General features: G+C 41.9%; 1 protein-coding gene and 1 long non-coding RNA gene across 5 annotated transcripts in view; one reads left to right on the plus strand and one right to left on the minus strand.

Moving 5' to 3' along the window:
- The window catches only part of LOC141944216 (uncharacterized), a 47,730-nt gene extending 33,227 nt beyond the window's left edge, over positions 1 to 14,503 (minus strand). Inside the window, exons 1-5 of one of the 3 annotated variants that reach the window (XR_012629191.1) lie at positions 14,084 to 14,503; positions 13,574 to 13,637; positions 7,631 to 7,696; positions 6,556 to 6,688; positions 1,231 to 3,110 (exon numbers count right to left, since the gene is read on the minus strand). This is a non-coding gene — a long non-coding RNA (uncharacterized LOC141944216). Of the gene's footprint in view, positions 1 to 1,230; positions 3,111 to 6,555; positions 6,689 to 7,410; positions 7,697 to 13,573; positions 13,638 to 14,083 lie in introns of those variants that run through there. The other 2 variants (XR_012629192.1, XR_012629193.1) reach the window with 2 other exon arrangements.
- Positions 14,504 to 16,474: 1,971 nt separating this feature from the next.
- ARID2 (AT-rich interaction domain 2) overlaps positions 16,475 to 19,956 on the plus strand; it is a 109,612-nt gene continuing 106,130 nt past the window's right edge. The window contains exons 1-3 of one of the 2 annotated variants that reach the window (XM_074870423.1): positions 16,475 to 17,144; positions 17,305 to 17,398; positions 18,522 to 18,619. In XM_074870423.1, the coding sequence (XP_074726524.1) occupies positions 17,053 to 17,144; positions 17,305 to 17,398; positions 18,522 to 18,619 (284 nt within the window). In that variant the 5' untranslated portion in view covers positions 16,475 to 17,052. The remainder of the gene's footprint in view (positions 17,145 to 17,304; positions 17,399 to 18,521; positions 18,620 to 19,956) is intronic. The other variant, XM_074870422.1, reaches the window with a different exon arrangement.

The raw sequence follows: 19,956 nt of genomic DNA on the forward strand, positions 1-19,956 counted from the left end.
CTGTCTGAAATTCACTGTAGCAGGCCACTCCACCTCAGCACTGTCCCCGAGAGTAACTTTTGTGGGGCACTCCCTGCCTCATATCCTACACAAAAGGGGAAAACATCTTTGAGCTTCAGTAATAGGGCCTGCATACATCCTACAAGGTGAATATAGATGTGGACTATTACTTAAAATAGAATCTGGCTTTTCTAGTGACGGCTGTAGTAACTTCCCAGCTAATGTATTTGAAGCAGGAGGATGACAACTATTCCTCCTGAAGAGGATTCCTCATCATATTTCAAATGAAAGGACACAAACACCAATCATGATAGCATTCCAAGTAAAATAGGCACTTGCAGACAGCAATACTTCTGCTTGAAAACTCTTTGCACAAGATTTTTTCACTAGACTGACCTGTCCCACTCACTCCTGAGTTTTGCAGTTCCTGTTCCAGGGCAATTATCCTGTCCCTCTGCACACGGCAGGTTAGACATCTAACTCAAAATTGCAGATTCTGCTGCTGATGGACTACTAGACAGCTTTTTCAAGCATCACAGCCAAGCTTCAGGAATATTTGGGGCAGGATAGTATGTTTAAAGTTCTTCACCTGCAGGTTGGATTCTGTGCAGCCCTGATAATAATTTTTTCATCAGGGCTCAGATTTTCCTTTTCGTTTAGACTAGAAATCGCATCCTTTGGAAGCTGGGTTGCTTTTCAAGTGCAGAATGTTCCCTTTGTTCTTTTCATCAACAAATATTGTACCATGAATGTTAAAGGATACCAAATTTGGGCTTTGTAGCAAGAAGCTGGAATACAGGCTGTGTATGGCCCTCTGCCACTGCAAAACACAGCCAGATTCATGAGACGGGCCATTTCAAGTTTCTGATTTTCCTCTTAGACCATGTTAACCACCTCAAGTCCAGGTGCTATCATGTCCTTCAACCTTCATTTTATGGCTAATCTCAGCTGTAAATAAAAAATAATAATCCTATTTTTTTTTACTGTGGTAGCACTTAGATTCCCCAATCAGTATGTCATATTTTATTGGGAATCATAGGTCCCACAGATAACAAGGAGTCCCTACCAGGAAGTGTTTGCATTCTTAAGCCAAGATCCTTCAGTTACCTGCATGCACAACTTTATACATGAATAATCCCATGTTATTGAAGATCTCACAAATATAAAGGTAAGACATGTTTTTACATTATAGGTAAGTTCACTTGAAATAGGAAAATACATGTGAAACAGTTTGGTGTCAGTTAAACAATCATGTTTAATATAACAATGTCTCCATATTTAATAATTAGCCATTTCTGATTTTTTCTAGCATTATAAACAGATAAAACTTCAAGAAGCTATTGGGAGAAATGTTAAGTAAATTAAAAATATTTTCAACATTTTAAGTGAAATGAAAAACTTTAATGGATGTCAACTGCATGTGAGGCATCAACAACTGCATTTAAGAGAAAAACGTGATACTGTCTTCCTAGTTCAGTCACAGCGATTCTGAAGCACCTGGCTCCTTTGATTTTACATAAAATGCTGAACCAGGACCTGGTTTAGAAGGAATCTGCAGTTAAGTGAAAGTGAAATTCTATCATAACACCAAGGCTTTATATAGTGTTTCTCAGTTGTATGAGAAGCACAACAGCTGGGCTGGAAGAGTATGGATCTTGGAGCTAAAATCTGAAATTTTTACTTTTAAAAAGAGGGAAAAATAAGTTATCTTGTTCCTCATTTCCATATCCTCTGTTCTCGCTCACATAATAAATATAGGTTGCTTTTATAATGTCTCATTGTGAGAAAAAAAGTTTTACACTGAACATGAATTTGCTTAACTTTGACTACTCTGAGCCTGTCCCAAGGTCTAAAATGCATGAAATTTCTTCTTACTTCATATGCAGAGGCATTTGACTTGTTCTTCTGGAGCCTCCCAAGGCTTTCAAGCAATTCAGGGGTCATACTTATACTGGGACTGTAACACAGGATGAGCTATTGGGTTATTCTGCAGAAGCCAAGCCCCTGAGGAGGTGGTGAGGCTGACAATGCTGCATTATTCTGGGCTGCAGCCCAACCCTTTTCCATCACTGGAGTGGTGCAACTTCCATTGTGAGCTGTTAGAAGAGCTACCTCTCCCCTTGTTTTTCTAAAGCACAGCATAGGTTTGATACGGTTGACACGGGAAAGGGGAGGTTTTCTAAATGAAAATCAACATTTAAAAGTCTGTACTTATTTTTCAGTTGCTTAACTTTACTATTTATAACATAAAATTATAATTTGGGATTAATTGCAATTTCATTCTTCCCTCCATACATGAGGGAGTCATGAATCTCCAGACTGATGTGCTGTAGCTCCAGTGCCAAAATGTTGCAGACAGGAAGCAGAGGAAGTGGAATCTGGAAAGAAGGCTAAAATGGATGAGGCAAGATATACCAGAAATTAAAACCAGTGGGTCTATGGGAGGGCAGCAGTTTGGAGATGCAAGGGTAGACAAGGCAGTGCTTCAGCACTTCAGCAGACAGTTTAAATGTTGTCTGAAAACATTAACCTTACCAAAATCAAGCCCATGGTATGTGTCCTCTGTCTCTCTGATCTATATAAAGACATGTAGGAAGCATAGCCATTCCAGCAATATCCCATATTTGCACTACTTTAGATGTGTAATTTATTTCATATATGCATTTACCTTAAAATTTGTCCACAGAAAAATAAAGGGGGGGGAAAAAAAGTATATAGGTATAGAAAATCTAAATATAGATGTGCCATGGTCCAAAAGGTTCTATCTTAGATTCTTCATGAGTGAAGGAGAGAAACTTATTTCCAAATCTCAGTCTTGAAAATATCCAGCAAACATGGCTCTTAATGGGTACTTAGGCTCAACCTCCCTCCATCCCCAAGGCCTGCAGACTCCAAATTTTAAGTCTTCGGATGCAGTGTGGGGCACGCATGCTGAAAGTAGGCGACAGAAGGAAAATATAACAGGGTTGTTATCAGCCAAAATGCTTTTTCTAATTTCTGTTTCATCTGTGTCCATCCCACACGGACATGCTGCACGTAAAATGAAAGTTAAGTTTTCTATTTCTGTTTTCTTGTAGATACCACAAGATGACAGTTGTACCCCACCTGCCCTGAAAAATAAAGAGCACAGTTAATTATTCAGCCAGGTGCACCCCTTTCAAAATGCCTGTGGCAACTGTGCTAAGCAAACCAGAGGAAATATTTATCAGAAGACCCACCACTTCATCATCCTTTTAAAAAGCAACAAGGAACTGGTAGCAACACCTTATTCCTTGACTTCAGGTTTCTTTGACTCCTTCATCAGTGTGAACAAGGGGGACAATGTTTTGTCCTGCTGTTGGTATGTGAATGGTGTGGATGCTGGAGCCTTTGAAGGTGGAATAGAGGAAGAGGGAGCCCTGCCATTCCCTGGTGCTTATTTCCACCTTCTCTTGCACTGACATTGCCCTTCACACACTGAATCTTCTTAGGTAACAAGTCCCTTTAAAAGGTAACTTTTTTGTCCTGTAAATTTTCAGCAGAATTAATCTTTATCTAGGTTGCAGTACAACTGTGTGAATACTAATGCCAAGAGGAAGGAAGAAGAGAATGATGGTGGATGATATGCTTCTGTTTGGAAGTAGCACCAGTTTAAGCTATATCAAACTAATTGTGGAACAACTTGCTGTTACCTAACCACTAGCAGAAGTTCCAGAACTTGCCATTGGTTTGAGTGTTTAGTGCCTAACTAAAAAGCCACTCTGCTGCAGGATGAAGCTATTATTGCTGTTCAGAAACTAGCTAGTCAGCCTGCTACCAATTCATGAGCTACTAGCTTGACAAGTCAACTACTCTATTAGGTTAGTGATATCATTATGTAAATTATTGCAGGTTTTCAGAATCAGGGATTTGCCCAAAATCTCAGTTGTTCCTAGAACAAAACAGCACCACAAGACCCACATTGGTCAAGAGGAGATATAGATACTGTCCATGCACATGTTCATGACTCAAGAGGTGATCCCATGAAACAACTGCTTCCTAAGTTATATTATGTTCCATATTTGAGGAGATTTGAAGTTTTACATCAAAATTTGTCCAACAAAAGAGCTAGGAGTTGTCTGTTAGATTTTTCTTCCCCAGAGGTTTAAGGGGCTCTTAAAGTACATGGAATATTTTGTCCCTAATTTAAGTATTGGGGTAACCAGAGTCTAAAGTTAATATATAATCTGGCACCCAATTCAAGAGCTACTTCCTGTAGTAGCTAGTCTGTGGTAACAACATGTCATTTCTGTAGATTGTGTAAATTGCTGGCTCTGTTTTCATACTTCAATAAAATCTGTTTGCATAGATTGTACTTCTCCTTTCATTACAATTAGGCAGGCAGAAGTTCAAACAACAAAACTTTATTGTTCATGTCTGTAAGTTAAATAACCACTGCGAAGTATAAACTGTTTTTAAAACAATATAGCAATGTGCAAACTACTGCTAAGTTGTACTGAAACTGCAGTGTACTTTAACAAGTGACTGATGTGCCAACGAAGAACACAAGTATCAGCTGCTTGCAATTCTCCCATCTCCTCTCCACACACCCTTATTTCTTGTTTAAGTGGTGCATCAGAGAATATGAGGAAGAATGCTTAGGATGGCTAAATTCTGGGATCAAACACTGTAAATGTACATACATCCAAACCGTAACTTGTATCTTGTATTCAGACAAAAGATTGTATTTTCATATTAACAATCTACTTCTTCCACCTCTACAAAAATGCTGAAAAGTCATTTTTTAAAGATCAAGATACATATAAAGTACTGTAAAATAGCAAACCCTTACCAAAAATTAATTGGCAACACTGCTGCAGAATATGAAATCAACTAGTGAGTTTCTTTGCAAGTATCTTTACTTAAGTTCTTTGAGTAGTGAATTGGCAGCAGCTTTGTCCAATTAATTTTGACATGAGTGACGCATGATAAAGAGAACTATTTATCAGTACTTGAGTCCTGACTACTTTCATCATCCATCAGATATTACACAGAATACTAGGACTCTGGTTTTGAGAGATGATCCAACATTGTCTGGGGAGCACCACTCAACTCCTGGACTCCAGTTGCAACAGACTTACATGCAGACACAAACCCCTTTTAGGTATTTGAGTCCTGGAAGAAGCTACGGGAGCTGTGACTCCAAGAGCTCCTGTTCTCTTCACTGATACGTGAGGGGCACCAGCGCAAAGAACAGCGCAGTCAGCGAGGCTGGTACAGTGCTGCATTTGATAGTTTACACTCAAAATGTGCCACCCTAGATAGCTGGCCTGCATAGCCTCTCCTCCTGTCACACCCAGGCTCGTGCACCTGCTTATTTACTACTTCCTTTCTGAATGTTAAACTTCCCATATCTTCATTTGCATTTACAAAGCTGTGGGTTTTCATATTTATTGCTACTCCCTATTTAAGATCAGCAAGCTTTACTAAGGCAATAACAAATTAACCTGAAATATCTTTGGTGATTGGTGGCTTTGCATTTGCTAATTTTAAAATTTGTTCCTAACATCAAGTGAGCAGTACTCTGCTGTGGCACTGGAAAAAGGGGAAACTTCAGAGAAACTCCTTCATCAGGCAGGACAACACATTATCAAGACACCCAGAGAGCTGTGGTCTTGAAGTGTGCACAACAGCTTTTTAGAAGGCCAGTGACTGCACAGCATATTGTTTGTGGTGGAGTTTTGTCATCAACCAAGGCAGGGGAAGATCTGTTGGACTACCTAAAAGGCCATCTAAAATCTTCCCAATTTTTTCCTTCAGAAATTTGCAAACATCACATCCCCTTGCTTTCCATGGAAAGATGCTGAAGAATACTGAAGCTGCTTCAATGATTTGTTTGAAAAACTGTCTTGTTTCTCTCCAGCTGGCACTGAACAATTTGCAGGCATACAGAAGAGGTCAGCTTCACAGACTCCTATACCTAGGAACTGCAACTTGCCATTGAAACCAGCAAGAACAAACAAAACCCAAGTTTTCCTTTCTGCACCTTCCCTGGGACCAGAAGAGCACCAAAAAGCAGGCTTTTTGTGACCCTTCACTGTAACAAATGTTCAGTATAACATCCAAATACCTAGTGGAATATTTAATGAAGAATTTTTTAATAGAACAGTATTATTAACTTCAAGCCATAAAACTCTCAATTCTACACTAACAGTGCTTATGAAAATCATATAAAAGGAAATGGAAAGCCTTCCCTTTCCCTCAACCATGGGGTTTTGGAGTTTTTTTGTAGGTCCCCCTCCCCCCCCACCTCTCAAATAAGAGGCATATGAACATGGAGTAGCCCTGTGTATTCTAATTATATTGCTACAAGACATGTCCCAAACATTTTGTGAGGATGTGATGGGGACAGGGTAAAGACAAATAAAGCAAACAGCTGTGTAAAGCTCTTCTATCATTCTCACACCTAACTTGAAGCCAACAGTACCACAATGAGGACAAAAAAGCTCTTAACATTATGCTCACCAACCTTTCATCAAGCAGTCCTTCCTTAGAAATTAAACAAATTAAAAAAAAAAAAAAGTGGACAGTACTTACTAGGCTAAGCCTTTGTTAGCAATGAGGCCACCAGAAGTCCTTGAGCAGAGATTAGCAAAGTAAGTAATCCTTTGGGAATTCTCCCAGGACATCCAGCTAGTTGACGAAACTGTTCCAGTGTCAGGCTGTGATCCTGTAACAACAGTTAGGACTGAATGAGTTGATCACAGCTCTGCCTAGCAAAGGGATACAGTTCAGATACTACCCAAGGCTCCGTTAATGTACCTAACACAACACAACTGCTTCAGCTACTCAGAGCCCTACGCCTAAGGATGTGACTTTTTGTATTTGAGCCCCGTGTACGGATATTTTGCAATCACATTCCATGTAGTGGCTATAAATGCAAATAGGGCCAAATAGCTACTAGGATATGTTTTCAGGATTGAATTTCGATAGGCCTTCAGGTTCCAAGACTGAAACAACTGAAGATATGCTGTTTTTTCTGAATTTAAAACCAGCATACTGGGGATGAAGTTTTCCAGGCCAGGTGTCTGCCTCAAGCTGATGTTTTCAAAAGAAATTTTCAACAAGAACGTAAGTATGAAACTGGGGGAGAAAAAAACCTCCCATTTTTACTCAAATACAGAAAAAGCCCTCTTAATGTACTTGAAAAGGCCTTTACTTTGAAGAGAGAATCTGAAATTTAGTGGGAAAGCAGACTTTGCATCAGGGATATGCCTTTTGGGCAGTTTTCCTATTGAACATCATGATAAAGCAGTAAGCTTTTGAATCTCCAGCTGCACATGCACAGCAAAAAATAATTTTAAAAAAATATTCAGAGCTAGAAGCTGGGTTTTCTGAAAATTCTGTGGCATCAGCAATGCTGCAGGTTAGTCCTAGCAGAGTTACTCCTACCTGAGGCAGCAGTGAGGACTGCAGCTCAGGCTGGGCCTCCGCTGTGCTCCGTGCTCCCTCTTCTGGCACCCAGGCCAGCGCAAAGGGACAGCAGCAGGCCTCGGGGGGGAGGGGGCAGATGAGTGATGTTGGGAGGCTACAGCAAATGCATCCTGTTGGGTATACTCCATTTCTATTTGTGTCTTTGCCAGGGATTTACACAGACCATCGAGATTCTTACATGGAATTGGTGGCTTCTAACGAAGTGCTTCTTATTTTCTGAGTTCCAAATTCGAGCCTCTGGAAACTAAATGCAGAAATACCAGAGCAGTATCTACGGTAAGTACACAGCCTTCTTGACTGCAGCTTCTGAGCACTGTAAACAGAAGACTAGAGCACCACAATGATCTTGCACTAGGAAAGCCCTAATAATGCAGGCAGGACCACAGCATGTACACACAAGTTCATAAAAAAACCTATGGCTGAATTTAATGTGGCTCTAAAGTTATGACTAGCACTCCTATTGCTGAACTATCTCTACTCTCAAACAACCTGTAAATTATATCCATTGAAACTGGGCTTTGATTAAGTGAAGAACACCCTGAATTAGCAGCCATTCTTGTATCAAATTCCTCTGTGCCTCAGCTTTCTCAGTATTACAGTGATGATAATGCTACTAGCTCAGAATTTTGTCAACTCCTTAGTATGATAGTCTAATAGTTCAGATAGTCTAATGATTACTCTAGAAAAGCCTGTAAGAAAATGCAAAAAAATTTTAAAATAATCTGTATTCAGATAAACATTTAAACATCATGCAGATACAGAGGCATAACCTCTTTTTAATTCAGTAAGCAGTATCCATCTCAAACTGAAGATGTATTAAAAAAAGGGATCATATAATTAAGGACTATCATAATACACATGCATGATGTCACACAGATGGAAAACTTAAGTAATGAGCAGTGATTTTTTTTTATATGTTTATATGTTAATGTTTGTAATTATACATAATTTTAATGTTCAGTTGCAGACAGAAACTATTAGACTTTTATTTAAAGTCAAGAATTCTTTGGCAGATAAAAAAAAAAAGTAATTCAAATGTCTATATATTTTCTTCTATAAATAAGTACATTGATCCTGATAGGAACTTGGCTGCAGCTAGTTACCCAAACTTTAAAAAAAGATCATTGAAAAACATCTTTGAAAGCCTAATTAGCATATTTTGGCAAAAGGAGAGGATTCCTTAGCACAATACTTAAACAACATTGGGAAACTTGCACTATCAAATACGTACTATAATTTCTGTATAGTACTGCAAACATGACACAAACACCTGGATTAAGGACACACAACTACATTTTCCTAAGTGCTAAGCACAACTAATTCCAAAGGAACACCACGGGGGCTCTGTTAATAGCTTGGCAACCTCTCGAAGGAAAAACTATGACATTATTTCATTTTCCTAAAGCAACGTGAAGAATGAGCCCAGACTTATTAAAATAGAGGTAACAGATCAAACACAATATTCTAAGGGTTTCATTCAGAGACAGGCTTACTTTACTTTTATTGTCCTATAAATCTAGCTGAACTTGTAGCATTAAAAAAAAATAATCTATTTTGACTTTGTAAACTAACACTAGAGTAACTTGACAAAGGATGAAATAAGACAGGAAGAAGTTTTATTCCAAGAGACCGTACTGTAAGCTCAGGGCACTGCTATTTACGCTGGGAAACTCACTATAAGCAGTCCCCAGTGCAGCATGTGACTTGTCACTGGAAGTTTGTGTTCAAGAAACTGAAATAAAATACTTAAAGTGATAAAGAAAGCCTTAAGAGTACAAATCAAGTGTGAATAGCTGCAGCACTAAATATTCCTGAATCAACAAAGATGGAAACAAACTGTACAGTAACTTCATCTAAGGAGATGAATATCTGAAGGAGAAGTCTCCCTTGATACTGCTGAGAGCCCCCAAGAGAGGGGGTTGCCCCACTCAAAATTACCAGGTTTTTCTTACTCCCGTGCTTCAGCCCGCATTTCCTTTCACCTCCCTTTTTCCTTCTTCAGCAGCACTGCAAAGATTCTTCCAGCTTCTGTACTGTTCTCCAACACATGCAAGGGAGTCTTACAGAGGGAAGAGACCTCCCGGCCTGCAGTTTCCCCACTCTGCACACAAGCTAGGTAAGGACAAGGCTAAGCAGACTAGTCTGCGTGACACATTTTAACACTGCTACCCCAAATATCCACAGACTGTACTTTTGCGTCTTGGTAAGGGGTTAGGCTCTACGCTCACTCTTCTCCAAACAGCATTAGGTACATCTCAGCTCAGAATCAGACACTGCTCCAGCTCTGTGCATCAGCTGCTCTTAAACATAGTGATCCTGGTAGCACTGGAAGCTCCAAGATCAAGAATTGATGGACGGTGTAGGAGCATATATACACTCTATTTCTTCTACTTTTTCCTAAGCAACGTCTGTTATCCTCTGTTTGCAACAAGATTCTGGGTAAGACAGATCTTATGTTAAGGTTCAAAATTCAGAAATAGTAGCAGCTCAGCCTAATAAACATTTTTATAATATCTGGAGATTAACAGAGTCATAGATTCCCCTAAGAGCTTCAAACGCTATCCTGTTACTGCAAGCAACAGGAACTGATACTCGACTATATTTGATAGCCCTTTATATGGAAGCAACCTCAAAAACTGTTTCTCACTAGCATTTTTCAGTTATGTTAGACACTACTGTAGTCGAACAGTTTAAGTCCTATGTTTTAAATGCAATTTTCAAGTTAGGTGTCCCATCAACATTTGACCAACACAGTACATTTGAGATTTTTTTTTTTCCTTTCGGTTAGTCTGAGAATAAGAGATACTTCCTTTTATCTGGGCAACACAACAGCATTCAATGCAATGCTGCTCATCTGTCAGCAGTCTGCAAGACCAAATTCATATTAAGTAGATCACCAATAGACAGACTGAGAATCATAATTAAACAACAAATTTTCTCCTTCAAAAGTGCATCTGTGGATATTCATGTGATTTCACTGCTTTTAAGTACTTGATTTGCTTGGGCAATTTCAATCGATTAGTTAGTTTAAATGTTATTTAATCAGTATTTCTTTCATTTACTACTTAAGTTTTCAGAAAAGTTTCTGCAGCATGCATTATATTGAAATCCGTAAGTTGTCACATGTATTGTCTGTCCACACATTCACAGTTGCACAAACTACTTCCTTTTTCATTTATGCCTATATAAAAGTTAACTAAGGCAACCGCTTACTCAGAGAAATTTCTATATATTTTTAGCCACCGTTGACTGCCATTTGAATTGGTAAAAATATGAGAGTGCTACGTGACAAGCAAATACTGCTGGCAGATCTGCAATACTGAGAACTCTCCTACTAGTAGCATTTTGCCACTTAGACTTCTAACAAACATTATGAAGTTATTAGGTTGAGTTTTGCTTTAACTGAACTAGACCTTCCCTACACATGTGATACCATCATTCTTACTCTACAAAAACCCTCAAAGTTTGAGCCAAACTTAACCTGATCGTTTCCGTATTTCTGAGCATGGTTCCTTTTTAACATTCAGCAGAACTCTCTCAGTTTTGCATCTCAATCAAACTTTCACACATTCAACCAGAAACATGAATCACACTAGTGCTATTTCAGGGAACATGTACAGCTATAGTGGCAGGGGAAGTGTGCCATCCATCAGATCACACAAAGGTAATCACAAAGTAATGCTTGAAACAGGTAATTTACTAAGTGCAAATATATTTATTTTTAAAAAACTTGCACCAGTTTGCTGTCAGGACATTCGTGACTTCAGTGCTGCAGACCAATGCTTGTTAGAACCTTAAAACATTTTCTGCCATTAAGGCCCTAATCCGCGTGCAATTTGAATCTGCGTTGCTACTTAAATGCAGCAAATATTTTTTGCCTGTAAGAAAAGGATATGAATTTGATAATCTTCCTAAACTTACTGTTGAAGTATTGCCAACCCCAAGTGTTCAGAACACATAAGGCAGGACCTACAAAAGAATTACGATTTCAAAAGCACTGCAGTTTTGAAATCAAGTGGGAGTGCATTTACGTATTTATTTTTACTTCTCCTTCAGTTGCATTTAGGGTTTTCCTCCTTCATGTTTCTTACTTCATTGCACAACTGAAAAACGCTCAACTTTGATGTGTTTTTAATTTAGAGTTTAGATGATCATAAAATTCATTGGTTCCAAGGGGTGGACCTTTGTGAAGAACAGCAAGTATTAGAAAATTACAATAATTACAGATAACATAATTAAACAGTTAACAATTTACTTGAGTATTTAAAACAGTGTTTATGTAGCCCATTTTTCCTTCTGCTTTATTACCTGAGTAGTAATACCATAAAAATAAAGTTGAAATGAGGAAGGTGCACAACATGTTAGGAGATTTAGGAAGGAAGTATCATAAGTCATTTAAATAAACAACTTAAGCAGCTTGTTCTTTTCAACATAAAAGCATTTTCAAGTTTGGTTTTTTTTTTTAAGATTATCTAACCCAAGCCTACTGGGGTAGTTAAGTTTCACTAACTGTAGTGGAAATCTCTACAAGTGTGCAGAGGTAGCCTGTAATACTGTACATCTGCTTCCCCACCTCTGCTGTACTGTTTAGCATTTCATTTCATGTGCAAGACCTTTAATTTATGATTTTATACTGTACCACTGAAGACTAGCCATTTACAGTCTATACAAAGTAGCAGCATCTTTAAAAGGTAGCTTTAGCACACTAAAATGTAATAAAGAATTTTAAAATAGTATTCAGTAAGAAGGGGTAGGACTAATACCTTGATGAGTAAATACCCCTTGTTGAAGTGTACATTTGTCACAGCAAGCTATGCAGAGTGAAGTCTTTAGCCTAATGTATGTAGTTAACTCTAAACATGTTTAACATTTTTTATTAAAAATGGTCGAGATGAGTGCCACTAAAATTTACCACTGGCTTTCTGACCCTTTCTCCTCTACCAGACGCTCATCCTGTAATTCTTGTGTTTATTTTCAGATTGCACCTATATTATATGCTACAGTCTGCGGTTTTAAGAGTGAATTTACTGTTTTCTCTAATCCATCTAATAGGCTGCATTTTCTAAAAACACATATGTACACACAGGCACATATACACAAATAAAATACACTAACTTCAGTTTCTAAGGATTTACAGTTTACTGTTTAATATAAGTAGCATTGAGCTAGTGATACTAGTTACTCTAATCAAAATGTAATGTTGCCACAATTCAAGAGCAGCACAAGCAGAAATGAAAATGGAAATGAGCAAGAATATTTCACCCAGCAGAAAGCAAATGCAGAGTTAGTGGCACACTGACAAGAGCAATTGTGGCCTGCTCTCTGTATAGCAGCAGTTCGGCAAATAGGTAATAAGCACAAAATTAAAGATGCAAGAAAAAAGTTTGAAACTGCAACACAGGATACAGCTATTAGAACAGAAGATTCACTTAGCAGTTATACTCAAAAAAAGCAACCGACACACCAAAAAACCACCCAACCACTACTGAATAGTGACAATTCAGTTACTGCGCTGTCTGCAAGAATGCTCATTCCACACATAACATTTACATGTTAAGATTCATTGTAATGATAACTTTTATAAGCAGTTAATAGTAGTACAAGTTTTATTTTACAGTTTAAATAAATTCAAATTGCATTGACAGGTACTATACAGAGATCAATTAAAAGGATTTTTTTTTCTAAATAGCGAGATTTTTTTTTCCCTTTTTCCCTACATTTAATCTTTGACTCTTAAATGTGCAACATGAGATATTTCGTAATTCCCAAATATCAACATAATTTTGGTACATTTAAAAATTTTCACTTCCACCAGAAATAGGTCATCGCCTTTATTTAATACCATTAAAATGCATGCACATTAACACAGATTAAGCAGGAAAAGTCTTAATTCACAAGCCCTTTCTCTACCTCAAAAAAGAGGGGAGCCCCCGTCAATATAAAACAAAACCGGTGGTGTAATATTAATTCTTGCTTTACAACCTTATCATAGGGGATCTCCAACTGTTCCAGCTATAAGCTGAAGAACCAAGCTATAAGAACCGAGACATCGTTAATGTAAAACAGTAATTATTACCAAGCTGGCATCACAAGATCAGAGTCCAATACAGACATTTTGTACCTTGGTGCTGGATAGTGTTACTTGAAGCATCAGCCTAATAGCCGGTTTATTCATAAGGCACGCACTAAAATGAAACAAACAGTAATTAAGTGCTGACAGTGACCTAGTTAGCTACATAAGGAGCTGGATCGTCCTGTCATCCATTACAGGTTCGCCGGAATCCGACAGGAGCGGTCCCGTCCGCCCGGGCTGCGCGGGAGGACGAGAGCGGGGAGCAGCGCCTCCCGCCCGGGCAGCCCCGGGCTCCCGCGCTCGCCGCGGCCCGCCCAACCCCGCACCGCCGGCCGCTCCCCCAGCCCCCCGCCTCCGAAGCCCTCGGATCTCCGCGAGCGGGGCCCCGGCGAGCGGCGGAGCCGGCGCGGGCAGCGCCAGGGCCGCCTGCTTTCGCCTTCCCCTTCCCCTCCCCCGCGCCGCAGCTCCGGCAGCTCCGCGCTGGGATAAGGCAGCCTCTGACTCGCTCGCTGCTCGCGTCCCCCTTCACCTCCCTCTCCTCCCTCCCCCAACGCGCACACTTGATAGAAAGTCTCCTCTCGGCGGCGGGAGGGCGGTGAAATCCTTCGCTCTCCTCCCTCCGCTCTCTGTAACGCGAACGAGCCGCCGCCTTCTGTTCCTCAGCCTTGGCCAAGTCGGCGTTTTGTTGACAGGCTCTGCCGGGCACAAAATGGGGCTGCCGCTTCCATGGGCGCCGCCATTTTGTGAGGAGCCGCCGCTCTAGCTGGAGCCGCAGCCTCAGTAGCGGCGGCAACGGCAGCCCAGGCGCGCCGGAGCGACGGCCGGGGTCTGTGTAATGGTTGAATAAAGTGACCCCCTCTAGGGAATCCCCAGCTGACAGTTACGTAAGGGACCGTGCGCAATTGCTGTGCTTAGCATGGAAACCCACCTAGCCCTGCTACGCAATTTGCCTATCCTCCCCTCTGCCTCCCGCTCCCACAGAGCACCCGGGCGAGGAAAGTGACTCACCTCTGCCGACCGCCCCTCGCGGAGGGGAGACCCCCTGCTTTTAAGGAATTTTAAGGCATGATTAAAAACCACCGCCCTCCTGTGAAGGAAGGTTTAGCTGTGTATGTCTGAAAGAGCGATTTAGCCCCTCAATCGCTTGTTTTAAACCGCTCTCATTCGTATTATCCTGGCTTGGGGAGTTTTATGCGTACTGTTGCTGAAATAGCAGAAACTCAAGAGTGTCACAGACAGGAGCTGCAGACAGGTATCTGCTGCAGGTCTAATTTTAGGGGGGGGGGGGGGACTCTTAATGCTACAGTGAGTAAGACGCTATGTATTTCTTACACTGAAATCCACACACCACCACGCCATCCATACAGGGCGACTTTCAGTACAGAGTATTAATCTGAAACTGAGGGATTTCTTTTCCCCCTCCCCCTGCCCCAGAAGTGTGAGCCCAGGGCAAATCTTACCAAGCATCTTACTGTATCTCTGTCTCTATAGCTATATTCAAGCTGAAACAGCACTCAAGTCAAAAGGAAAAAAATCTTACTTGGAAAAAAAAAATGGTTTGAGGTAAGTTAGTACATGGAGTAGAAAGGAATTATAGTTTTCCTTCTTTAAGTGCTCACTTGGGGTCATAATGTGCCATTGATTTTAAAACACAGCTCCTTACTGACTTTAATGAATTCTGCTTAGAAAAAAACCTAAAGGCCCAATTTGGCCTTGGATTTCAACGTATCAGTTGCAAGGGGCAAATGTTCCTCCAGAGCCTCTTAAGCTGGAGCAAGCTGCGCTCACCTGAGGCTGTTTGCTTGCCAGGGAAGGACAAATGCCCACCCGGGTCGCTGCTTGCTTTACCTGAGGAGCAGAGGCTCAACAGAAGGTGCCGTTCACTGCATGGGCTCATTCTTGCTCCTGTTTAGCCCAAGCGGCACCAGGCTCCATTGTGGTCAGGGTGCTGGTCTTCTCCGGGGCTCCCGTGTGGGAAACAGAAAACAAGTGTTTACAAACACTGTACACGCCATAGGCAGAGGGGAGAGTGGCCTGCAGTGCCACTGTTGGCTACTGCCCGCTCAGGGTGAGGGCCAAGACCTTCCTCCTTAAGTTATTTTATGCTGTATGTACCATTCATCAATATACAGAAATATATAGGCGGCTAAGATTGAGTTCGGCAGTCCTAAAGCACTTTTGATTACAGGCCGTAGTATCTCCAAGAAGAAAAAAAAAAAAAAAAATATGGAGTGAGCCAGAGCTCAGGCCCCTGCTGGCAAACCTCTCCAGGGCAGCCCCTGCTTGGTAAAGCGCTCGGCATTCTCCTTTGCTGAGTTTTAAATACCTCACGCCTCGAAATGAGGGGTTCCTGCTGCCCCCCCGGCTCAGCGAGCAGCCCCTCCCGCCCCCGCCGTGCCATCCGGGGCGACTTCCTGCCCTTGGAAACACCTCAGGCCGGGAGACTCGGAAAGTTTTTCAAAAGTCCAAATCCACCAGTGCCCCCTTCAGTTGTTGTTTTCTCTCCCCTTGAACTCAGGGCGTTGGGTTTACTCCAATTAAAAAATTCGGCCCCGCTTTCCAAATCCACCTTTCCTGCCGCCCCCCCCCCCCCCCTCCCGCCGCCAGCCAGCGGAGAGAGGCCGATCGGTGCGAGCCTGGCAAGGGAGGGCCCTTTCCTCGGCCCCTAGCCCCGGAACAACCGGTAGTAGCCGTTTTTTTCCTCCCCTCTTCTCCTTCTCCCTCGCCTCTTTCCGCCCGGCTTTGTGTGAAGTTTGCGGCACATTGCAGATGAGCCCTTAGCGGCGAGAGGAGCCTATTGTTCCCCGCCAGGAACTGCTTGCTGGGGCTGTGCTGGCTTTTGCCTTTAGAGCTGCCTTCTGCAGTACCGGGACCGGCCTCCGGGGTCCGCTGTGTTGCGCTCTCGTCCAGGCAGAAGCACGGCGGCCTCAGATCTTTTTGTCTGAGAGAGAAGAGAAGTGAATCCCGCTGCCGCCGCCACCGCCGCCGCCGCCGCTGCCGTAGCTGTACAGTGTGTGTGTGTGAGAGAGCGAGCGAGGGAGCGAGCGAGCGAGGGAGAGGGAGATCGCATGGAGCCGCGGCTGTAACACACACACACTGTCAATACCTCACTCCGGCTCCCCCCCCACCCCACCACAACAGTAACCCAATTCATTGTGTGATCCAGCAGCACCATGTTGAGTCTCATGTGCAGGCTGGATCGGTTGGGTTTGTGGTGCTGAGAGAGGCAGCAGCAGCGGGAGGAGGAATTACTGAGAGGTGCCCCTCTCCCTCCCTGTCTCTTTGCCTGTGTGTTGTGTGGAGACAGGACTCGCAATTACCACACTCTCTGGGGCTCCCTTATTCCTTTTAAACTTTTTTTTAAACAAGCCCCTCTCCATGGCTGATCCCCGGCCGAGCACGGGCACCTGGGTCTCTTAAAGACAAGGAGGAGCCGGGGATTGTTGTTGTTGTTGTCGGCCGTTTTTTTTTTTTTTTTTTTGATTGGAATTTTTTTTTTTTTTACGAGAACCTTTTTTAATACAAAAATGGCAAATTCGACGGGTAAAAACCACGCAGACCAGCGGAGAAAGGGACTCGCTTTCCTGGACGAGCTGCGGCAGTTTCACCACAGCAGAGGGTGAGGAAAATGGGGAGATGGAACGGGAGGGGGGGAGGCTTTTAAACCGACCAGATCCAACTTCCAGCCCCTTCCCTGAAGGACACGGCAGCCCCAGCGAGGGGAGAAAAGGGGGCAGAGCTGACAAGTTGTGGTGTTTTGTGTGTATCTCCTTTGGCAGGTCTCCTTTTAAGAAGATCCCCGTGGTGGGTGGGAAGGAGCTGGATCTTCACGCTCTCTACACCAGAGTCACCACTTTAGGCGGATTTGGGAAGGTGAGTGGAAGTTTTAATTTGGGTTTCCCTCCCACTAACCTCTTCCCAAAAGTCTCCTCTGACCCCCGGGGGCGGCGGGGGGAGCCGGGGTGGCCGGGAACCGTCCTATTTAAAGCCGGTTAGAGAAGGTGGGGGGTGGAAGAAGGAAGCGAGCAGATAGGCAGGTTGGTGGCTTGGCCTTGTCGGTGGAGCGATGAAGGGGGATCCGGGGGTACGGCGCACACCCCGCTGGTGCCTCCCCCGCCTCCGCCGGAGCCCCTCGCCCCTGTCCCCCTTCCCCGGGCGAAGGCGAGGAGGGAGCAGAGAGCTCCGGTCGGCGAGAGGCAGTTTCTTTCGGTTGTGGTGGCAGCTCTCTGTATGTCTCTCTCACAGAGGGAGAGACAGAGAGGAGAGAGTCTGAGTGCAGTTTTAGTGCAACTCAAAATTAGCGGGCATGTTTAACATCGATAATCGGCACGGAGCATGGGCTAGGAAACGATCCTCGCAGCCGGGGGGGGGCCGGGCGCTGCCCTCCGAGCCCTTCCCGGAGAAAAATAACAAAAGGGGCACCCAAGACGGTGTGTAATCAAATAGCCATCTTTAGGCTTCAAGGCTAGGGACAGAAATGTAGGCCTCAAAAGAAAGGCCTCTCTGTGTCTGTGGATCTGTCTTGGGGGGACCCCCCGGGACGGCGCCCCCGCGCCCCGGAGGCCAGGGGGCGCCCCCGCCACGACTTCCCTGCATTATTTTAAACTTCTTTGGGTTTTTAACGGACCGCGTTAGGATTTAAAAGGGGGCGACAGAGGGACTCCCGATTGGTTATTGTCCAGGTAGTAAAAACAAAAACAAACAAACCCCAAAACAATACAAATCCTCCCGGTCGTCCCCCCCGAAAAAAAAAAGGTATATGTTAAAAAATAAATAAAGTAAAATACTGGTGAGAAGCGGGATTATTCCCGAAGGGGAAATACTACCGACTGTCAGTAAAATACATAGTCCTAAATCCCATATACATTCCTGTTTATTTCTTTTTATATATCTATCTATTTGCTTCATGGCAGCTTGTGTTTTCTTGTGATGTTCGCTGTCAACGACGTGTTTATGTGTACGTTGTGTATCTCGGCCTGTGTGTTGTTTTTGACAGGTATCAGAGAAGAATCAGTGGGGAGAAATTGTAGAGGAGTTTAACTTTCCCAGAAGTTGTTCTAACGCTGCCTTCGCTTTAAAGCAGTATTACTTGCGGTGAGTGCTATCAAGCTGTTGCAATAGTATTTTTGAGTGTGGGATTATATTTGGTTTTCAGTGTGTGCAATAATAAAAATATCCCTACTCTTTAAAAATGCTATAAAATAAAGCAGAAAGAACTTGTAATTCCTTACTGGTTTGGGGCAGTAATCAGTTAAAGGTAATTCTGTTTTGTAGTTATTTTATTCGTATTTTACATCTGCAAGCCTTAAACTTTGAAGGGATCCCAAGTATATAAACAATGTATGTCAGAGCCATTTTTATTGATTGTTTTAGAATGACACTACTAAAGAACTGTTACTAAGAGATCATGTTATTGTAGTTACAGAAACTTAGCTTGATTTTTGGAGCACTGAAATGTGTTGATATATGTAAAGTTTACTGCTCAGTGGGGTCAGACATTGAATGAAAATGCATCTGCAGGAAGGTAGACTGCTTTGGATAAATTATCTTGTTATCAACTACTAGCAGCATACGTTATTTTTTATTTTAGAGTACAAAGAGCTAAGTAATTTTTTTATTATTTGAAAAATAGTAGATTTATGCAGTTTTTAAAAATAAGATTACATTCCTTGAAATGATACAGGTTATTTTTTGTGATGTAGATTATTTTTTAATGTAGCATGGAGTTCATATTGAATATTTTAAATTACTGTGTGTGGTACTATTCAGATGACATTTTAAAAAAAAATTATTAACTTTTGGTGACTATTCTTTGTGTGAAAGATTTTACAATTATTGCATATGTAGTGTTTTCAGATGCTGTATGTAGACAATTATATTTCATTTAGAATAAAGTTTTATGTATGTTGGTTAAGGAATGTAATTTTCTGTTTCTGAATTGTATAAATTATATTTTTCATTGCAATTAACGATAATCTAGATGTGCGATATGTACAAAAGATGTATGGGCTTTTGGACTTCTGTTTTGATGATCTGAGTACACACAAGCTTTATCTGTCTCTAGTTTGGCCTTCTGAATTAGGAAATGCAGTAATTGTACAGGTGCACTTTCTATTGGTTGTCCTAGATTGACTTCCAGCTTGAAGCTGTAGAGTTCATAGCACAGTGGAGCAGTTATTGAGTTACAATGATGTCTGGAAAACCTTAGTCAGATATCTGTAGTTACTGTATTTTTCTTTTTTTTGGTGGTGACATATGATTGCTTTAAGATTCAGACTAAGAAAAGAAATTACCATTGTTAATAGCTTTACCAAAGTTTATGATTGTTAGTAGACCTAGGAATGAAGTGGGAAGCTCACTTTAGGATGTCCTTCTCTGTTGGTGTTTTTTGGTTGTTTTTTGGTTTTTTTTTTAATTCCCCTCTACTACAT

The sequence above is a fragment of the Strix uralensis genome, chromosome 5, assembly GCF_047716275.1.
Source record: "Strix uralensis isolate ZFMK-TIS-50842 chromosome 5, bStrUra1, whole genome shotgun sequence".
In the NCBI taxonomy this organism is placed as follows: domain Eukaryota; kingdom Metazoa; phylum Chordata; class Aves; order Strigiformes; family Strigidae; genus Strix; species Strix uralensis.